Genomic DNA, 15,728 nt, shown 5'->3' with positions numbered 1-15,728 from the left:
AGATTTTGATCCGCGCTTCGAAAGCGCGGGTATTATTTTTTACTTTTATGAAAATATATTATTGTTTGTAATTATTGAACATATTTATTTTAGTAAAACTTTCTTAATAATAAATTTGACACACATAGTGTCTCTGGTAAACATGTGTTTCTCTGACTTTGTTTTATTCCCTCTCCAATCAACATATCGAAGCGCGGATATTATTTTTTACTTTTATGAAAATATATTATTTGTTTTGTAATTATTGAATGTATTTATCTTAGTAAAAATTTCTTTATAATAAATTTGACATATAGAGTGTCTCTTGTAAACTATGTATTTCTCTGGCTTTATTTTATTCCCTCTCCAATCAACATATTTATTTGGCTTGTTGTTAAAATAAATGATTTTTAGAACGCAACTGTTTACTTTGATATTTTTTTAAACAATGTGACATATTTATGTATTAATTGTGTTCAATTAAATATTTACATTGTAATTTAAATTTGTATACAAATCAACATATTTGTGTAGTTTGTTATAAAAAATGATTTGAATCCAAATGTAAGTACTCTTATAGTGATTTTTTCAGTTCATATAATTTTTTAAAATATATTTATTTCAACTGAACCAATTAATATTTTGTTAAATTGGCCCGTGAAATATATTTTTATACATCGATATTCAAAAGATCTGGTAACTAACGATACTCAAAAGATCTGGACCGAATCAGGTTATATGGTTATTTTTTGTTACAAATATCCGAACCCGTTTTAGATACATTGGTTATTTAGATATTTTTAGGTTCCTATACATCAGAACCGAATTCATCCAGATCTAGAATAATCCAACTCAAAATCTACACATAAGTTTATAATATTCAAGCGGGACTTGGTTACCAAAAAAAAAAGGATATCCGAAAAGAACAACATGTACCTAAATAGACAGATAATGTTCATGTCTAAATGATTATATAAATTAATAAAAAACTGTTTTATGTGTTTTGTTAAATTAAGTGAAATAGAAAGAGTTTTTTATCAAGTAAAATAATTATATGGAGTGGAAAAATTAAGTGACAATAAATGTAGGACATTTAAGTATTTTGATTTAAGTTATTATTTTATTCACAAAACATATTTTTTGAACTATGTTTTTGGGTACGTAATTTTTCCACCGATTGTAACTAAAATAAAAATATTTTAGTAAAATAAAATAAACCAAATGTTTAATCATATGTAAAACCTAATTATTTAGCATTTTTGATTTTATAATTGGCACAAAGTTAATATTGATTAACTAATAAATAAAAATATGCACTATTATTATTATGGTAATATAATTAATGATGTATTTATTATTAAGGTAATATAATTAATTAAAATTGTTAAACTAAGTGAAATATGGAAACACAATTAATAGATACTACTATTCAAGTTTCCAAACACTCCATTTTTTATAGCTATAACCAAACACACTAAATTTTTTTATTAATCTTATCCAAGTATCCAAACGCACCGAATTTGTACTTCACATTTATAAGATAGACTAGATTTTGACCCGCGCTTCGAAGCGCGGGGTATTATTTTTTACTTTTATGAAATATATTATTTGTTTGTAATTATTGAACATATTTATTTTAGTAAAATTTTCTTTATAATAAATTTGACACACATAGTGTCTCTGGTAAACTATGTGTTTCTCTGACTTTGTTTTATTCTCTCCAATCAACATATCAAAGCGCGGATATTATTTTTACTTTTATGAAATATATTATTTGTTTGTAATTATTGAATGTATTTATCTTAGTAAAAAATTCTTTATAATAAATTTGACATATAGAGTGTCTCTGGTAAACTATGTATTTATCTGACTTTATTTTATTCCTTCTCCAATCAATATATTTATTTGGCTTGTTGTTAAAATAAATGATTTTAGAACGCAACTGTTTACTTTGATATTTTGTTTAAACAATGTGACATATTTCTGTATTAATTGTGTTCAATTAAATATTTACATTGTAATTTAAATTTGTATACAAATCAACATATTTGTGTAGTTTGTTATTAAAAATGATTTGAATCCAAATGTAAGTACTCTTATAGTGATTTTTTCAGTTCATATAATTTTTAAAAATATATTTATTTCAACTGAACCAATTAATATTTTGTTAAATTGGCCCGTGAAATATATTTTTATACATCGATATTCAAAAGATCTGGTAACTAACGATACTCAAAAGATCTGGACCGAATCAGGTTATATGGTTATTTTTGTTACAAATATCCGAACCCGTATACATTGATATTTTTAGGCTCCTATACATCAGAACCGAATTCATCCAGATCTAGAATGATCCAACTCAAAATCCACACATAAGTTTATAAGCGGGACTTGGTTACCAAAAAAAGGATACCCGAAAAGAACAACATGTACCTAAATAGACAGATAATGTTCATGTCTAAATGATTATATAAATTAATAAAAAACTGTTTTATGTGTTTTGCTAAATTAAGTGAAATAGAAAGAGTTTTTTTATCAAGTAAAATAATTATATCGAGTGGAAAATTAAGTGACAATAAATGTAGGACATTTTAAGTATTTTGATTTAAGTTATTATTTTATTCACAAAACATATTTTGAACTATGTTTTTGGGTACGTAATTTTCCACCGATTGTAACTAAAAAAAAAATATTTTAGTAAAATAAAATAAACCAAATGTTTAATCATATGTAAAACCTAATTATTTAGCATTTTTGATTTTATAATTGGCACAAAGTTAATATTGATTAACTAATAAATAAAAATATGCACTATTATATTATGGTAATATAATTAATGATGTAATTTATTATTAAGGTAAATAATTAATTAAATTGTTAAACTAAGTGAAATATGGAAACACAATTAATAGATACTACTATTCAAGTTTCCAAACACTCCATTTTTTATAGCTATAACCAAACACACTAAATTTTTTTATTAATCTTATCCAAGTATCCAAACGCACCGAATTTGTACTTCACATTTAATAAGATAGACTAGATTTTGACCCGCGCTTCGAAAGCGCGGGTATTATTTTTTACTTTTATGAAATATATTATTTGTTTGTAATTATTGAACATATTTATTTTAGTAAAATTTTCTTTATAATAAATTTGACACACATAGTGTCTCTGGTAAACTATGTGTTTCTCTGACTTTGTTTTATTCCCTCTCCAATCAACATATCAAAGCGCGGATATTATTTTTTACTTTTATGAAATATATTATTTGTTTGTAATTATTGAATGTATTTATCTTAGTAAAAAATTCTTTATAATAAATTTGACATATAGAGTGTCTCTGGTAAACTATGTATTTATCTGACTTTATTTTATTCCTTCTCCAATCAATATATTTATTTGGCTTGTTGTTAAAATAAATGATTTTAGAACGCAACTGTTTACTTTGATATTTTGTTTAAACAATGTGACATATTTCTGTATTAATTGTGTTCAATTAAATATTTACATTGTAATTTAAATTTGTATACAAATCAACATATTTGTGTAGTTTGTTATTAAAAATGATTTGAATCCAAATGTAAGTACTCTTATAGTGATTTTTTCAGTTCATATAATTTTTAAAAATATATTTATTTCAACTGAACCAATTAATATTTTGTTAAATTGGCCCGTGAAATATATTTTTATACATCGATATTCAAAAGATCTGGTAACTAACGATACTCAAAAGATCTGGACCGAATCAGGTTATATGGTTATTTTTGTTACAAATATCCGAACCCGTTTTAGATACATTGGTTATTTAGATATTTTTAGGCTCCTATACATCAGAACCGAATTCATCCAGATCTAGAATGATCCAACTCAAAATCCACACATAAGTTTATAATATTCAAGCGGGACTTGGTTACCAAAAAAAAAAGGATACCCGAAAAGAACAACATGTACCTAAATAGACAGATAATGTTCATGTCTAAATGATTATATAAATTAATAAAAAACTGTTTTATGTGTTTTGCTAAATTAAGTGAAATAGAAAGAGTTTTTTTATCAAGTAAAATAATTATATCGAGTGGAAAATTAAGTGACAATAAATGTAGGACATTTTAAGTATTTTGATTTAAGTTATTATTTTATTCACAAAACATATTTTTGAACTATGTTTTTGGGTACGTAATTTTCCACCGATTGTAACTAAAATAAAAATATTTTAGTAAAATAAAATAAACCAAATGTTTAATCATATGTAAAACCTAATTATTTAGCATTTTTGATTTTATAATTGGCACAAAGTTAATATTGATTAACTAATAAATAAAAATATGCACTATTATTATTATGGTAATATAATTAATGATGTAATTTATTATTAAGGTAATATAATTAATTAAATTGTTAAACTAAGTGAAATATGGAAACACAATTAATAGATACTACTATTCAAATTTCCAAACACTTCATTTTTTATAGCTATAACCAAACACACCAAATTTTTTTATTAATCTTATCCAAGTATCCAAACGCACCGAATTTGTACTTCACCTTTAATAAGATAGATGGTTTCTACGTTTCAAAATTGTAAGTTTGACAAGTACAACTTCTCTAAAGTTTTTCTTCCTTACAGCATGATCTTATCTTAAAGTAACACATGTAACTCTTCTAGTACTGAAAATTGTAAGAACTATAAAGTTTTTGTGATGTGATGTATAAGATATCAGTGAAGTTTCTTTTGTCAAGAAACATTTAACTATGTTTTTTTTTTGTAAAAGAAAATTTTTAACCTAGTTATCTAGGAGAGTCGCAAACTCTTGGATGAACTATTTTTCTAGAGCATTCAAATGGGTTCTAAAATATGAATTTATATTCACGTTAGGTGAACAAAACAATGTGACTTAGTTTTGCATAATAAGAATATCGAACCTAAAACGTTTTAGGATCTCAGGCCCGTCCACTACCACTTGACCACAAGACCCGTTCAGCATTTAACTATGTTATTTTATGCTTCGACTGTTACGTCATCCCTAATGGGGGATAATAGCAATTGAAGTTCTCATTTGATCTCTCTCTATATATATATATATATATGCCATTCGTAGAGAAAATATGAGATTAAAATTTCCCGTGGATTTTAATGGGTGACCATGAAAATATGAATATGAATAAGTTGGAAAAAGTAGTAGGAATAAAATAAAAGAAATATTTTTTTTTGTTCCATATCAATTTGATAATAAATGTTTTTGTTCATGGTTCTTTAAAATTTAAAGAATAACAAAGAATTATAAACAGCAAATATTTCTCATAAATAGTATATTTTTTAAGAAATGAAATACAAATTAGTTATTTCCCTTAATACTCTGTGTCACAATTAAAGCCTTGATTTTGTGATCATATAGAAATCAGATCCTTTTGGCTTTTGTTTAAATTTCGATCAATAGATCAAATTTCATTTTCATTCTCGTTGGATCTGTTTTTGTTTGGCGATTTTAGTGCGATAGAATAAAATTTTAAAGTTTAAAACTTCCTCTTTTTTTACACATCTCATCATATTCCATCTACTTCTGAGAACTGAATTTCTATACTGCTGGTCATCATTGATCTATATTCTACTGAGAAAGTTAATCTTCACTATTAGATGATTCAGCGAAGTGTTCTTATGAGATAAAAACTCAAATTTTGCATGTTTGTCTTCATCATTTGGTTCAGATTAATTAGAGTTGAAGCTTGCTTACAGCAATTATTTCAATGATGACTGATTTCAAATCGATTGAAGCTTCTTGGTGTTTTAACATTTTGCGGGGATGGTGAAGATCTTTAAAAGCAGAGGTGAATTTTATCTTTAGAGTTTTGGATTTTGGGATGGATCTAATATATTAAAATAGAGTCCTAATTTTTATCTACTGTTGAAAGTTGTCATTTAAATTTTGGAGCCTTTCAAAAATATATTGTTTATAACCAAATATGATTTTAGATATGTCTATATTGAAAAATATTCCCCATTCTTTTAGGATTCCTTAAGCTAACAATATCCTAAATATAATGACTATATAATTACCCATAATCAAAACAATATCAAAATCTTTCACGTGATAATGGCTATATTTAATAATTTAATACAATATATTAATTAAATAGTTATTGGATATAGAAACTCTTCATTTAAAAATATTTACGGAACACTTTTATCAAATCCACAATTTCAAAAAGGTACATTTATAGTTTATAACAATAAAAATGTATATATATATTTTTGTCTAACTAATATACTTTATTCAATTAAGTGTTTGAGTGGGAAGGACTTTATTTTAGCTGGTTGTTTTATATCTTGGCTGTAAAGAATTTTGGTGGTTAAAATGATAAAATATTATTTTAAATATAAAGATGAAATTAATAATAAAAATTATAAGAACAGTTAATAACATTTTTCACAATAAATAGAAAATTAGGAAATAATAAAGAAAATATATAATATATATATATATGTGAAAATTAAAATGATATAATATGGATCTCAAAATAACAAATAAATTTATGAAAAATTAATATAAACTAGAATAAGTATTTTAGTTCTTGTGGGAGAGTAAAAATGTATTTTTATATTAAAATAAAGAAAAAATCAATTTTTATTCTCAAAACCACCTAAATGAAATTTCAGACGAATTAATAAAAAAAAGAAATAGAAAGTGGCTTTAACAACCACCATTAAAATTATTAAAAAAAAACATGATTAGTAAAACAGATTTTAGAAACTGTTTAATCTCATAAAGTCTCAACAATCCTAACTTCACTCGAATCCTAAATTTGTTATAAAAATTACACATTACAAGATAAACCACACAAAAAGTAAATTATTCTATTCAAAAAACAATAACATTTTCCCTGAAGTTATAAAATATCATAAAACCAAAAATAAAATTTAAAACATACGTTATAAATATGAATAATTCCGCGCATCTGCGCGGGTCTGAATCTAGTTTAAATTATGTTTATGCTTAATTTTAAATTTCATTTGTAACAGATTTAGCTGGTGGGTTTTTATAATATAAAAGTTGACAAAAAACTATATTTTCTAATAACTTATAAGAAACCTAAATAAAAAATTTGGAAGTATTTCTTTTACAAAATCTTATTGTTCACAAGATTCTCAAGAGTCAAAATAACATAAAATCTTGAAAGTTTATCTTTGAGTCTCGTTACAAAGAAATCTAATTATTTTCTCTTTAGAATGATATAAAACTCATAACAGCCACTTCTCTTAGGATACCATCACCCTTTATTTATAAACCATAAATCTCAGTGGCTTTAAAATTTTTTGTGATATTAACTTTTTGATTTTCTGTTCATATCATATTTTCATTTAATTTTTCATAATTTCATTTCTTTTTTCAACAATATGCTTAAGTTTCCAAGTCGGATTGAGTTCCAAATTAGCATTTTTGTGATGTGAGCTTTTGTGAAATATCCTGTGAGGCTTCCTGTGTTTTTTATTTATTTTTGCATCAACAAGTTGATCTAAAACGAGATTGATTTAGATGTCTCGCATTATCCTTCTACGTACAAAATGTCCATTTACTTTAAAAGATTCGATTCTGAAATATATGTATACTTTTTGATTACTTATATTTTGTGGCATGAGCAAATCTTTGGTTGATTGTGTCAAAATATTTCTTAAGAAATTTAGAAGAGCTTGTAAATGTTGCTGATAGCCTTACCATCTTGTTATTGAAAACACAATTCAAAAGTCATTTGAAAGAATACTTTTAGTTTATATAAAAATGAATAATGATATATATATATATGTCCATACTCATGACAATAAGAATTATACAAATAATAATAAAAAATCACAGATAATAACGAAAGAAGTAATTAATAAAACAGTAATCGAAAAGCAGAGGAACAAGGCATCCACCGAACTCAAAAGATCTCTAAGCCAAAATGACAGCGTATAATGCTCCGGCAACAAATGTTCCCATGAGGAATGCTTGGTTAGCCCATGCGGCGCTTCCAGGCGCATCAGCTACGGTGTCTGGTCCGGGAGCCGGAGCAGAAGTGGGAGTTAATCCAGCGGAAGGACCAGAAGCTGGAGCATCGATTTGAGGAGGAGATGCAACAGGAGATGTGGTTGGAGCGGTGGTTGGAGAAGTGGTCGGAGCAGGAGTTGGCTCGTTAACTGGAACCGGCGGTGAAGCAACCGGAGAAGGTGTTTGTGCTGTCATTGGAGGAAGTGACGTCGGTGGAGAAACGGTGGTGGTTGGTGCCGGCGCTGGAGCTTGAGAGAGACATGAAGTGGCCAAGAAACCAAGAAAGATCACTACTTGTAATGCCTTGGGAGTCATCTTTAGATTGATTCTCTCTGAAAATTGAAACTGTGTTTTATGTTTAAGCTCTTGTTCTTTGTTTGATGGTGTGGAACAATGAGAGCAGAGAGGTTCTATATATATACGATGGTTAGGACTAATTATTTATTTATTGTTGTGACTTTGTGACACTAATCATTCAAAACCGCATACATTAATTCAACATGGCTTAGCTTGACAATGGCGGTTTGAAAATCACTGCGTGTTTTTCTTTTATTATTTATGTTTTCTTCTTCTTTTGACTTGGCGTGTTTAGATTTCTGAAGTTTCCTTGAAGAATCATCTACATGGAAGAGCACCAAACCGATGCACAGAGCTCTGCCACGTGCTTATCTGTATGGTGATTAGTCTAGCATCCACTATTGTGCCCCGCGTGTGGTGTTTAGATTGGTTATTAGTTATCTATATTATTAAAAGAGAAGTACACATATAGAATACCCTTTAATTTTAAGTGTTATTTACACTTTCATGCCACTGACATTAAATAATACTTCATATTTTAATGTTGTCTTTTCCACTTTGATTAATGTGTTTTCCAAAATTAAATTTGAATTAAATACACAATTAAATAATGCTTCCTATTTTAATGTTGTCTTTTCCACTTACATTAATGTGTTTTCTAAAATTAAATTTGAATTAAATACACTTCATTAACTTCTCGATTAAATCAATGTCAAATTCAAAAAAATACATTTTTCACTTTGATTAATGTGTTTAATAGACAAACGATTTTTATTGGACAAACGATTCATGGAAATTATAATATCAACTCTTCATTGAACAAATCTGAACGAAAAAAAATATTACCAAATTTGAACCGAAACTAGATAATATCCAAACGGATTACCATTTTAGTATCTAGAGAACCATAACTAAACCTTATTCGAACGAAATATTTCGGATATTCGAATGTATTTAAATCATATTTATATACTTCAATATGTTAGCTATTTTCGAGTTAATATCCAAGATATAAGCTATTTTAAGTTGATTTGAAATATAAAAAATAGTCAAAAGTAAACATCTAAAGTAGATAAACAATAATCAAAACACCAAAAATATTTAAAATATATGTATATTTATTCTTCATCCAAATATTCAAGTTAAATTTATTTTAATTTTTAATTTAGATACTTTAACTTACATTACTCAAATTTACATGTTATATTTTTTTAGATTTAAAGATATTTAAAATATATAAATTTCGAAAATTTTAAAATAATTTAAACAGGTTATCAAACCCGCAAAGATATAAATCAAACCGGAATCAAAATTTATAAATACCCGAATAGAGCTAGAATCTTTAACTCAAAAATCTCAAACCCGAATAAATTTTAACCGAATTCGAGTGGATACCCAAATACATATCTCTAGCTTAGTCAATATAAAACGATCAAATATTATAAATATACTATTTAGTATAAATAAATAAAAATTAAAAGTGAAAATTAATATATGTGCGGTCGCACGGGTCAAGATATAGTTTCTTATTATGTCTCGTTGACTGAGTGTATTTTGCTTTTTTGCTTAACCGCGTTATAATGCCAGCTTAGAGTTTTACCAATGTTTCATGTACATGTGACGTGGGACGAGTAAATAATCAACTCTATGTTATCTGAAAATATTACTCTCTCTGTTTCAAATTAATCTATATTTTGGATTTTGCACACTTATTAATAAAATGCATTAAATCATAATATTAAATGTATAGTTTTTTGTGATTAACATTTTCCCATAATTTTTAACCAATCAAAATTTAGTAAATATAATTTTTTTTAAATCAACAATTTATCATTATTATCTATTAAAAATTGCATTGAAAAGATAAAAAATACATTTTTTTAAAACAATTTTTTTTCTAAAACTTGGATTAATTAAAAATGGAGAGAGTAGTTAACTAGTACTTAAATTTTCAACTAATAACTATTTTATGGAATTATTATAATCGTTTATGTTAGAAGAGGTATTCGGATAATCTTTGTAATATATTCCCTCTGTTTCATTATAAATGTCATTCTAATATTTTTATTGTTTCAAAATAAATGCTATTCTACATTTTTTTATATTTTTAATATTAATAAATATCATTATATATTTTTATATAATAATAAAAATTGTAAGACCTCCGGTTTATCAAAAACAAATTTAGCTGAAATCTTTAAAATGTTGCCTAGAGTCCGTTACATCTCAGAACCAGCCAATTGATTTACATAATTGTTACAACATTACACAAACTTACAACTAAACAGTCAACCAACGCGCATTCTCATCTATAATATCTTGAAACTCAAACCTTTGTTACTTTTTTATTCTAACCTACCTAACATGAGTAAAAAAATATCACTACACCCTTAGCATTTTTTTCTTTTTGGTAAACGTATTAAGATATATTACCATTCCAATTTTTTTACAGAACCACTTAGATTACAAGAGACATAAAACAAATGTAAAACTAAACAAAATTCAAATCTAAGTAACGAAGAAACCGACACTATCAGCAAGCAGCTAGCCGGAGAACATATCCTAATCGGAACTAAACGTTTGTCATAAAAAGAAGATTTGCAGGGAAAACGATAGACATAATCAAGTAGAGTTGACTGGCTCGGTGATCTGCTCTTATAGATATTGGGCACAACCAAGAACAGCTCGTGAAAGCCCTCTTAACATGCATTTAACACGGACATACAACCAAATCAGAGACCAAACCCACCCCCAAAGACAAAGACCGAGTTTTATTCGGCAAGAGAAGCCCCTAAGAGTTTCAGCTCACCATCAAACCTACACATAAGAACACAAAGACAAACAACACGGCCTTATGAACGGCAGTTAGTAGACAGCCCTAGACTTTGCCCCTGAAACCAGTTGATTCAGCACGCAGTGCCACCAAAAAAAAGAGCCCCGACTATTCTCCGCCTCATGCACCCCCACAACATATCTCTTTGAACTTATATGCATTGTATCAACGTATCTTCGTAATATATTTTGTCTTGAAAGCTGCGCTGACCTTATCATATATTTATACCAAAAATATTTCAACCAATGTGGTTTATAAAACTAGTTTGGTCGAGGCATTGGTAGGTCTATCTTCCTAGTTTTTCTGAAGTTTCACAATTTTTCTGATTTTTTCAAGTCCAAAAAGTTTTGTTTATTTTCACTCCAACACCAAATGTTTAAATCGTAGCTTTAATTAAGAGTGAATATAAAAATACTAACAACCCTAGCACCAAACATCTACTAGCTGCCCAAGATCGATTTTCGCAGGACATATATAAGATCCCTAGTGGTGATTAAGAATTGCTGTGTATAATGAAAGGAAAACTCTTGGTTGGCTATGCAATTTAAATGAGGAGTTTTATCATTGAGAAATTCGTGGAAGATGATTGAAGACTGTTTACCTAACTTTTCTAAGTGTCTTGATATATGTAGTATAGTGTGATGATACTATGAAGCTTTTCTAGTAGTTAACTTAACAATATATCGAACCAGAGCCGGTCTTTCGTAGCAGAAGTAATTACAGGTTTTCCGAGAAAATATGTTGGTTGGTCCAAAGCGGGTGAAATATGGATTTCCGGTTGCCATTTTATAAGAAATAAAAATAGCCACATTTTTAAGAAAACTACCTTTATTCTAGTGTTTAAATGGCAGCATATACTTTACGGAGAATATAAGTTTTGAATCCTCCTTGCAGCATACATTAATTTCAGGCTTTTTTATCAGGGTTTGTGGTCTTTATACTAATTCTAGACCAACTCTTGTCTAACCAACATAAACATGATTAAGATTTCAAACTTACACCATGCATACAATCTGTTGTAATTGCAACCTTTATATATTCTGTCTGACGCTATCGCCTAACTTTTAGTTACGTGCACAAAATAATCAACGAATAATCATAGAATGATGATCACATATAACGTAAGAGTAGGAAATGAAATCCCGACACCGGTTAGAAGCCGGTAAGAAATTTGTCCTTATTACCGAGTAAAAATGGCAGTCACTTCTTACGGTTCGTCACCTATCTCCCCGGTAATCCCGTCTCTCAATTAAAAAATAAAATAAAAATATATTTACATATTTATTTATTTTCACCGAGAGAGAGAGAGAGACAAAAAAAAAAAAAAGGCGAAGAAGGCAACGATACCATCCTTGCCCAAAAAAATTCAAAACTCCGATAACCTCACGCGCCTCCCTACCATTTTTTACTGATACGATGGAGCCGGCGAAGGTAGATTCCGATGCGAAGACTGTCAAGGATCAGAATCCTCATCCCTCCTCCTCGAGCGTCGATCCGAAAGCCGCGGATCAAGGACCGACGACGAAGAAGAAGGGAGGCGGCGAGGACGCGAACACCGAGATCGCCTTGTCCGAGGTCGAAATCGAGACGAAAGGGATCGATCCAGCAGCGGCGCAAGGGGAAGCGCAGCCGCCGGCGAGAACGTCGTCTGGATCGAAGAAATCGGTGCATTGGAGCCCCGAGCTGGTTTCCGGGTCTCAGGAACCGGATCAGAAGTCCTCCGCCTCGTCGTACCCGGCCGGATCTAACCCGTATATCGCTCGTTCTCCGGCTGAGACGTCGGATGCTTCGTTGAAAGGTAGAAAGAGAGTATTGAGTGGGCTTAATGTTTTTATGAGATGTGTGTGTGTGTGTTCACTATTGTGATATGAATTGGATCATCAGATACGATGGAGTCTGTGAAAGGAGCGCTTGGGAGATGGGGGAAGAGGGTTGCTGAAGCTGCTAAGAAGACTGAGAGCCTTGCCGGCAACACCTGGCAGCACCGTGAGTTTTCCTTACCTTATTCACAATGTTGGTTGATTGTTTGGAAAATGAAGATTAACATTCTAATCTCTTAGCTAAGATCACGTTTGCAAATGGTTCTGACGTGAAATGTCTGATGAAAGTTTTGACCTTTTTAGTTTACGTTTAAACTGTTTTTGTGTTAATTTTTTTTTTTTTTTAACTTTATTTCGTATCTCGTTTGAATCAGATATTTAATTTGTTATGTTTGCACTCACTTTTGATATCTAGTAGATTATTTGGAACTTGGAATATGATACCTTGGATGAACATTAACAAAAGCGACAACCTTTGGTGAATTATGAGCTAAATTTGTTAATATCAGTTTGAGAATGGGGCAAGGTTATTCGTGATTTTCGTGTGTAAGGGATAGGGAGTCGAGTCGTAGTTGGCGTAATCATAAAGTCTTTTGTTTTTGTATTGAAGAATGTTAACTTGAGCAATGGATGTTGATGGGAAATGTCTGATGACTAGCTAAAGAAATTGACTTTTTGGGATTGAGAAAATTTACACACTTTAGCTTACGTTTAAACTGTTTGTGTGAACTCTCTTCCTTTATTGGATTGATTGTTCATTTTTCATTCAAGATTTGTTTGAGTGATATTTTCTTTAGAGTATATCATCCGCATAAAGTCGTTTCACTCTGAACGACTGAAGTTCTTAGTGAGTTGGATAAATGTTTGAGCGATGGAGTTTGAGAGAAATGTCTAATGCCTGCATAGTGCTTCTACCTAGGATTGGCTGAAACTTTGGATTTGTGTTTACAAAATTTACACGATTTAATTTACGCTTATAGTGTTTATGTGTGAACTCTAACTGGTTCTTCCTTGATTCGATGTGTCTTGTTCGTTTCTCTTGAATTTTTCATTCTGGATAACTTCTAGTGATCTCTCTAATAATCTTCTATATCAATCAGTGAGAACTGCTCCGAGTTTTGCGGATGCCGCTATGGGAAGAATTGCGCAGAGCACTAAGGTCCTTGCAGAAGGAGGATACGAGAAGATCTTCCGACAAACCTTCGAGACCGTTCCTGAAGAGCAGCTTCTAAATTCTTTTGCATGTTACTTGTCGACCTCAGCTGGGCCAGTTATGGGAGTTCTATATATATCCTCTGCCAAGCTTGCTTACTGTAGTGACAACCCCCTCTCTTACAAGAATGGTGGTCAAACTGAATGGAGCTACTACAAGGTAAATAATGCCATGCATCTTGTATAATCAGGATTGTAGCACCATATCACCTCTGTGATTACTAACCATGTGTGATCTGCTAAGCTAGTAGCTGCTTAAGAAAAATGTCTCCGAGCTGCCTTGTAGTGATAGAGCCATGGAATTTAAGATTCACTTGTTTTGACATCATCATGTTTTTATATATAAATTATAATATATCCAAGTCATAAAGTCATGAACTTCAGATTCAGTGCATTTAACTTGCTACAGTAACACTTTGTGTCTTCTTTGTTAGATGCTTAATATGTGAGTAACTAGTGAGCTGCCTTAGAGTGTGATTGAATTAGATTGACAAACAATCTTGACTTGTTCTGCCTTCATGATGAATTTATTGTACTTTTTGTGGAGGATTTGTGGGAGTAGTAATACGATAGCATCAGCTTTCATCTCTTGTTTACTCATATTTCTATTAACCTTGTTACGCTGATGAGTAACTAAGACATTAGTGTATTGTTTGCTAAACAGGTAGTGATACCATTACATCAACTCAAAGCAGTGAATCCATCAACAAGCATCGTGAACCCTGCAGAGAAGTACATACAGGTAATATCGGTAGACAATCATGAGTTCTGGTTCATGGGTTTCTTAAACTACGAAGGTGCTGTGACATCTCTGCAAGAAGCTTTGCAAGCCGGTGGTGGTTTACGGTCAGTGTGATTGTTACATTTTGGTGGATTCTTTGATGACCATATGAAAAGCTTGTTTGATGAATTCTGAATTGTTTTGATCTGTACTCTTGTTCTTCTTTTTTTGCTTAGCTATTATCATTTCAGTTAACATTATATGCATAAATATAATTTAATCATCATTATATGAGAGGACAGCTTATTTGCAATCGTTTTCATAATGTCTTATGCCTTCTGATTGCATTATGTGCATAATCAAGAGGCTTTTGATGATAGGGGTGTGTTGTAAATATATTGATTGCTGAATAACGAATTGAGAAAGACCATTACCATGAGTGTGTGAGATGCAATGCTAAACCGGATTACTCTCTAGTTAGTCAGACTGGATCGACCATGGTTGAACTATGGATCAGATTAATAAAGTATAATAAATAATTATATATGAATATGAAACTATTAACCATTAAAATATAAGATATAACAAAAATTCATGTTCTATTTACAAAATGTAATTAAATATTAAATTTTAACTTCAATTTACCTAGCTATAAAAATTATTTGACTAATTTTAATAATATATTAAGATTTGACTAAAAGTTAAGAGAATAAATAATTATATTTTAAATATAAATTATTCTAAAATAAGAAAAATATTTTAGGATAATATGAAATTTTTTATCATAAATATAATATATAAAAGTCAAAATGATCAAAATGTTTCATTAAAAAAATATT

The 15,728-nt window shown here is 29.4% G+C and overlaps 2 protein-coding genes across 2 annotated transcripts; one reads left to right on the top strand and one right to left on the bottom strand.

The window, feature by feature from the left end:
• Positions 1 to 7,727: 7,727 nt before the first annotated feature.
• On the bottom strand, positions 7,728 to 8,409 carry LOC130497041 (classical arabinogalactan protein 2-like). The gene has a single exon (XM_056989884.1). The coding sequence runs from the start codon at positions 8,319 to 8,321 to the stop codon at positions 7,911 to 7,913; it is 411 nt and encodes a 136-aa protein (XP_056845864.1). The 5' UTR covers positions 8,322 to 8,409; the 3' UTR covers positions 7,728 to 7,910.
• A 4,027-nt stretch (positions 8,410 to 12,436) lies between these two features.
• LOC108811965 (GLABRA2 expression modulator) lies at positions 12,437 to 15,202 on the top strand. The gene is made up of 4 exons (XM_018584091.2): positions 12,437 to 12,934; positions 13,021 to 13,122; positions 14,057 to 14,328; positions 14,833 to 15,202. The coding sequence occupies exons 1-4, from the start codon at positions 12,553 to 12,555 to the stop codon at positions 15,022 to 15,024; spliced, it is 948 nt and encodes a 315-aa protein (XP_018439593.1). The 5' UTR covers positions 12,437 to 12,552; the 3' UTR covers positions 15,025 to 15,202.
• The last annotated feature ends 526 nt before the right edge of the window (positions 15,203 to 15,728 follow it).

The sequence above is a fragment of the Raphanus sativus genome, chromosome 6 (genome assembly GCF_000801105.2).
Source record: "Raphanus sativus cultivar WK10039 chromosome 6, ASM80110v3, whole genome shotgun sequence".
Classification (NCBI taxonomy): domain Eukaryota; kingdom Viridiplantae; phylum Streptophyta; class Magnoliopsida; order Brassicales; family Brassicaceae; genus Raphanus; species Raphanus sativus.
Note: the sequence above shows the minus strand (reverse complement) of the source record. Positions and strands in the feature narration are given on the sequence as shown.

Bases quoted from the DNA above. Each gene is read 5' to 3' on its own strand.
- LOC108811965 (XM_018584091.2), top strand. From the start codon at position 12,553: ATGGAGCCGGCGAAGGTAGATTCCGATGCGAAGACTGTCAAGGATCAG. The intron at 12,935-13,020 runs GTAGAAAGAGAG...TTGGATCATCAG, and splicing joins GTCGGATGCTTCGTTGAAAG to ATACGATGGAGTCTGTGAAA. The intron at 14,329-14,832 runs GTAAATAATGCC...TTTGCTAAACAG, and splicing joins CTGAATGGAGCTACTACAAG to GTAGTGATACCATTACATCA.
- LOC130497041 (XM_056989884.1), bottom strand. From the start codon at position 8,321: ATGACTCCCAAGGCATTACAAGTAGTGATCTTTCTTGGTTTCTTGGCC.